Source organism: Echiichthys vipera (assembly GCF_963691815.1).
Source record: "Echiichthys vipera genome assembly, chromosome: 16".
NCBI lineage: Eukaryota > Metazoa > Chordata > Actinopteri > Perciformes > Trachinidae > Echiichthys > Echiichthys vipera.
In genome coordinates, this window is record NC_139841.1 from 1,640,318 (window position 1) to 1,646,317 (window position 6,000).

Here is a 6,000-nt window from a genome sequence, read left to right on the forward strand (position 1 = left end):
ATCCTGAAGTTGGACCGAGTCCTTCCTTTGCCAAGTGTGGGAAGTCATGCAGGTGTAGAGACACTTATATAAATAAAAACAAGTACAGTCAAATACATAAAACAAGAGCCCAAAATGGCTAATTTTTTCTGACCAAACTCAAAGAAGTTCAGTATGAATTAACTCATTTCACATGGGTCTGAATGTGTGAGCCCTTTAAAATGTGTGCTCATGATCAAGAGATTCTGTAACGGGAGAGGCCCCATCCCCAGTGGAAATTACACCCTTCTAGGGCTGCCGCGATTACCGGGCATTAACACCAAAAGCCATGGAGGTGATGAAATCGTCAAGCTTCCATTCCGAAATCAACAGAAATGACGCAATGACACCCGATGTTGCCTCCTTCGACACGATTCGGGCGATAATAGCTACGCAATGAAGAGATCCATCACGTTTATCACGTCAATCACCTCATCACAAAATACCCGACACAGATGTCTGCCGCTGCTGCCCACTACAGAGAAGCAGACAGTCCATTAGAATCAACAGTGGCTGTACAGAAGCGGGGACATATCCGATCTGCTTAGCTCGGTATCCCATACTGGTCCAGTGTATCGGTTTGGTGCATCCCTAATGTTAAACTTGTTTTTTAAGTGAACCTTCACACAGGACACAAACTGCGGTCACGTACATGGAAGCCAGATGCTCACATATGTGACCAGAAATCGGACTTATCTTTTTCAGAGGATGTGTGTCTGTGTATGTGTGTGAAACCGTGCACTGAGCGATCACAACCTTAAAACATAGGCTACTAGTAATTCAAAATAAAGAGAACTATTCACTGTTTTTACATCACCTGTGGTTCCCGTTGTACCTGTCCTCAGTGTTCAGCTGACAGTTCAGCAACAGCGAGCAGGCACGACACAGTGAGTCGTTCAGGTGGACAAACAAACCCACACTGAGCCGTGAAGACAATGAGAAGAGACACTGAGCCAAACTTCTGCGTTGGCTTGATTGCTAGTTTGTTGTGTTTTCCTGACTGTGGCATGTCACATATCTGTTTATTTATTAATAAGAACGTAGCAAACAGCCCACTCACACACATATCAGCTAGAGTGGGAGAAACGGTAGGGAGAGGGTTGAGGGTGCGCTGGAGGCAGGCGAATGACAGAACCTTCTCATCACCTGCTGTCAGAGCATCGGCATCCTGAATTGACGTAGTCTGATGTGGTCTGATGTGGAGGAAGAATGTTTTACTGCAGATTTGGTCAGATGAAATATTCAAAAAGCAAAACAAAAAAACTAAAAAGATGACGTATAGATAAGAAGCAACTGTGGGGGAAGAGGGACAGGGGACAGTCTCAAGTAGTCTCAAGTTAAGTCTAACAGCAATATTAGACTCTTGTTTCAATTGTTGAGCGTCAATGGCATCAAACAACATACATGTAATTATGATCAGGAATCCAGGAACTAAGCAAGATAAACTTATGGGGCTTTGCCTGAGGGGAGGTCCACAGTCCTAGACTTTGAAAACCCCTGATCCACATTATCTGTTAAGAAATAAACATTGTGTAAGAGATCTGACAAAAAATGTATTATTGCAGCACCAAAGGGCGTTTTCGTGCACCTAAATAATGTACTAGTGCACTTAAAAGAAAAAGTGTAACCAATGTAAAAAATAACACAAAGACCACACTTCACGCAAGTTGGCACTGGACATATGCTGCACAATTGCCCAATATGAACAAACCTGCTAGGGATACTTGAGTGGATTCTTTACATATCATTCACATGCACTGCATATATTTCCTACAAATAGCCACTGTAAGTAAATGCTTTAAATCAAAATGCCGTCCTGCAGACAGGAGACAACAGAGTAAGTAGAAACTGACCTTAGCCCATTGAAGAGTTGTTTGGATTTGTCCAGGAGATAGCAGAAATCTGTGACCGTCTTCCTTTCACCTAATGGAATATCATCCTCAGTCTCAGCTCCAGTCATGACACTGACTTTATGCACCTGCTGACAAACAAACTAAAATTACCATTGTGAACGTATGATTTGTTAATACAGCAAGCTAACAAGAAATACATTAACCATGTTGATATCCAAATTATTTCCAATGAACAGACGATGCTAGTTGCCCTACTTAAATATGAATAGAAATAAGAACTATGGAGGAAGTGTTTCACATGGTCACCTTTTTTAGGTTGATTTGTGCTGTCCCAGATTTCACTCTCACAGTGAAACCTCCAGTTTGCTAAGATAGATGTGCAATCAGGTCAAGGCAGAACATAGTCAGGTCACAATGTTCAGCTAATGCGGAGCCTCATTAAAATTATTTACTGCAAATGAAAAGTTTATTCTGCTATGGACTGACTATCGCTTCACAGTAAGGGTGCACAAAGTTGAGTTTCCCATCATTGCAAAATTAACTTGTACAATAAAAGATTTTGAGATTTGTGAAAGAGAAGAAGAATAATTGAAGATCAGTAGAAAACTGTGCTATAAAATAAACTATTCTTCTTCTATTAATGGTGCCTTTTGTGTTCAGTTCAGTGCTCACTTTGTTCAGTGGGTCCTATTATTTGCAATAAACTAGAGATTTCCATTTTTTCCTTCCTGAAAGCGAATCTGTTAGCTGAATTTGCGTATGTGCTGATACATACAGAGTACCAATTGGATACTAGTGCGTGTTATAATTTATTGTATTATTGATCTGATATGATTGCTATCATTGTTGTATGGCTTGACTCGGGTTTGTGAAACATGAATAAATACATACAGAGAATGAAGGCTATAGAACTTTCTTTTATTATCTAGTTTGACAGACAGTCATAACTGAAACAAGTATGAATAAACTACTTTAGAGTAGAAAGATAAATGATGTGGACTTGCATACTTGCCGATACAGATACCAGCATTTTAGGCAGTATCAGAGGCATTTCCGATACTGGTATTAAAACAACTCTACAAAAATGTACAATAAACTTGATGGTAGCTTTCTTATACAGGACAGACAGGAAATGGGGTGAGATTGAGGGGGGGGACATGCAGCAAAGGGCTACAGTACGGAGTCGAACCCGGGGCTGCTGCCTCGAGGACCTTCAGTCTCATTACATGGAGCGCCTGATCTAACCACTGAGCAACTGGCATCAGGTAGCTCATTTCCTCTCCTCTTACCAATTATGGACATTTCCTCTTAAGCACCTGTCCACAAGATAATGAAGATGTGCATCAGTAATGTTGGAAATAATTAATAGGTTTTTTTTGGTTCGATCCCCAGCTCCCCCAGTCCACATGTCGAAGTGTCCTTGGGCAAGACACTGAAACTGTAAATGTGGTGTGAATGGTTAGATTAGATGGTATGTAGGTGTCCACTGCCATCAGTGTGAATGTCTGTGTGAATAGGTGACTGTGACAAGCGTGAAAGCGCCTTGAGTAGTCAGAAGACTAGAAAGGTGCGTTATAGGTACAAGTCCATTTACCATTACCACTAAAGAAGAACAATTTGCATAAATATCTTCATTAAAAAAAACTTCACTATCTGGCATGATTTTCAGTTTTAACCTGTATTCTTACGTGTGGGCTGTTCACCTGTTTAACAGATGCTTCATATTTTACTGAAAAATGACCTGTTGCAGTAAATATTAGTTTATATATCTATACTTGACTTGTTGGTCAACATTATCTGTAAACGCATGGAACAAATGTTATTTTGAAATATAGCATATAATCATAGCAATAATAATGATGATAATTAGTGATATACCGATACACTGGCTGGCCGATATTATTGGCCGATTTTTGCGTTTTTTAGGTGTATCATTATCGGCCGATGCGGGCTACTGCATTCGCCAATAGTTTTTTTCCGGCATTATTTACAGACATGCGTCCTTTTCTAAGTTCAATAACGGTTCCTCTTTTTAAAATTGAGACTCATAAAATTTGTTATCATCATTGTGGAATTTTTATGATGTAAATTGAGGGAGCAAAAGTAGTATCCTGCTACAGAGACTGGAGCATCTAAATGGCATTAAAGGAACCGCATTAAGCTGGTTTAAGTCTTATTTATCAGCTAGATCTCAGTTTGTACATGTTAACGACAAATAATCCATGCACACTAAAGTTAGTCACGGAGTTCCACAGGGTTCTGTCCTTGGACCGATTCTATTCACCTTATATATGCTTCCCATAGGAAATATTATAAGTAGGCACTCAATACACAATTATATTTATCGATCAAACCAGAAGGAACCGCTCAGTTAGATAAACTTCAAATGTGCATTAAGGGAATAAAAAGCTGGATGACCTGCAATTTTCTGATGTTAAACTCAGATATAACTGAAGTTATTGTTCTTAGCCTCAAAGGCCTCCGAAACTCAATAACTGAAGATATTGTTACTCTGGATGATGTTGTGTTGTCCTCCAGCACCACAGTAAGGAATCTGGGTGTTATTTTTGATCAGGATATGTCCTTCGATTCTCACATAAAACTTACGACAAGGAATGCATATTTTCACCTGCGTAATATTGCGAAAATTAGGAACATTATGTCTCAGAAAGATGCAGAAAATCTTGCCCATGCATTTGTTACTTCTAGGCTGGACTATTGCAACTCCTTTTTATCAGGCTGCTCCAATAAGTCTGTTAAGAGTCTCCAGTTGGTCCTATATGCTGCAGCTCCAGTAGTAACTTAAACAAATCCAAGAGAACATATTTCTCCTGTATTAGCTTCTTTGCACTGGCTACCTGTAAAATCTAGAATAGAATTTAAAATCCTTCTCCTTACATACAAAGCTCTTATTGGTCAGGCTCCGTCGTATCTTAAAGAGCTCATAGTACCGTATTACCCGACTAGATCGCTGCGCTCTGAGAATGCAGGGCTACTCGTCGTTCCTGGAGTCTCCAAAATTAGAATGGGAGGCATACATATTTTCACCTGCGTAATATTGCAAAAATTAGGATAGGTCTGTTAAGAGTCTCCAGTTGGTCCTAAATGCTGCAGCTCGAGTACTAACTAAAACAAATAGAAGAGAACACTTTTCTCCTGTACTAGAGAGACAGAGAGAGAGAGAGAGAGAGAGAGAGAGAGAGAGAGAGAGAGAGAGAGAGAGAGAGAGAGAGAGAGAGAGAGAGAGAGAGAGAGAAAGCTACAAGAAGAGGTCTTACTATGAACCAATCAGCTGGTGTATTGTTTCTCAATTCTAACCTGTATCTGACGTTAGTAGCTAACTCAGCTGTAATGACACGTTAACTAATGCTGTCAACTATGAACTCGGTTAACATTAATCTACCAAACTAGCTACTAATGAGACAAAGCTGAATAGAGCCGTAAGTTAACCTAGAACTTAAAATAACAAATGCTCCTTGTGTAACATCAGCCTTTTATCGTTGCCGACGTTGGCAAAATGAAGTGAGTCCATTAACGTCACAACACAAAGAAACATCTGGATATTGATGTCCGGATAAGAAAGACGGCTCCACACAGTATGGTTGCAGCGGCTTTAAGCACCTCAGCTTGTGTCATTCACGTTTCTCCTTACCTTGCCAGTCGGTTAACGCTGATGAACAGGAGGACCACAGTGATGCTTCTCAAAGAGCAGTGCAAGAGTCACGACGAGCTGTGGAGGTGAAGCGCATCTCACTGTGAGTGACACCGGAGCCCAGCAGCGAGGACAGGATGGCTGTCTGCTGAAGCCGCGGTACTCGTCTGGATGAAAGGAGCTCGACAGGAAACAGGAGGCGGCAGGGCGAGGACAGCAGTCGCTCCACTATAAGTGGCTAGTTACTTCCGGGTCAACATTTTCAAAATAAAAGCTTCGGCTAAATACGCAATCCTGTTACGTCATTCAAGCTTTATTTGCAGCTATAATCCAAGCTTTAATATTGACAAAACTGTATTCCTTTAGGGGAGCAATTCACATATTAATATCAATATTCATTTAAAGGTTGAATATGTAGAATCTTTATTGAATTAAAATTAAATATACCTACAAGGCATTTTTTTAAAAACATTTTGA

The 6,000-nt window shown here is 40.2% G+C and overlaps 1 protein-coding gene across 1 annotated transcript in view; it reads right to left on the minus strand.

The window, feature by feature from the left end:
- Positions 1-5,668, minus strand: part of scai (suppressor of cancer cell invasion) — a gene marked incomplete at its 3' end in the record, with an annotated part of 50,374 nt that extends 44,706 nt beyond the window's left edge. The window contains exons 1-2 of the mRNA XM_083930266.1: positions 5,524-5,668; positions 1,872-1,996 (exon numbers count right to left, since the gene is read on the minus strand). Coding sequence (XP_083786392.1) covers positions 1,872-1,978 — 107 coding nt within the window. The 5' untranslated portion in view covers positions 1,979-1,996; positions 5,524-5,668. The remainder of the gene's footprint in view (positions 1-1,871; positions 1,997-5,523) is intronic.
- Between the last annotated feature and the right edge of the window lie 332 nt (positions 5,669-6,000).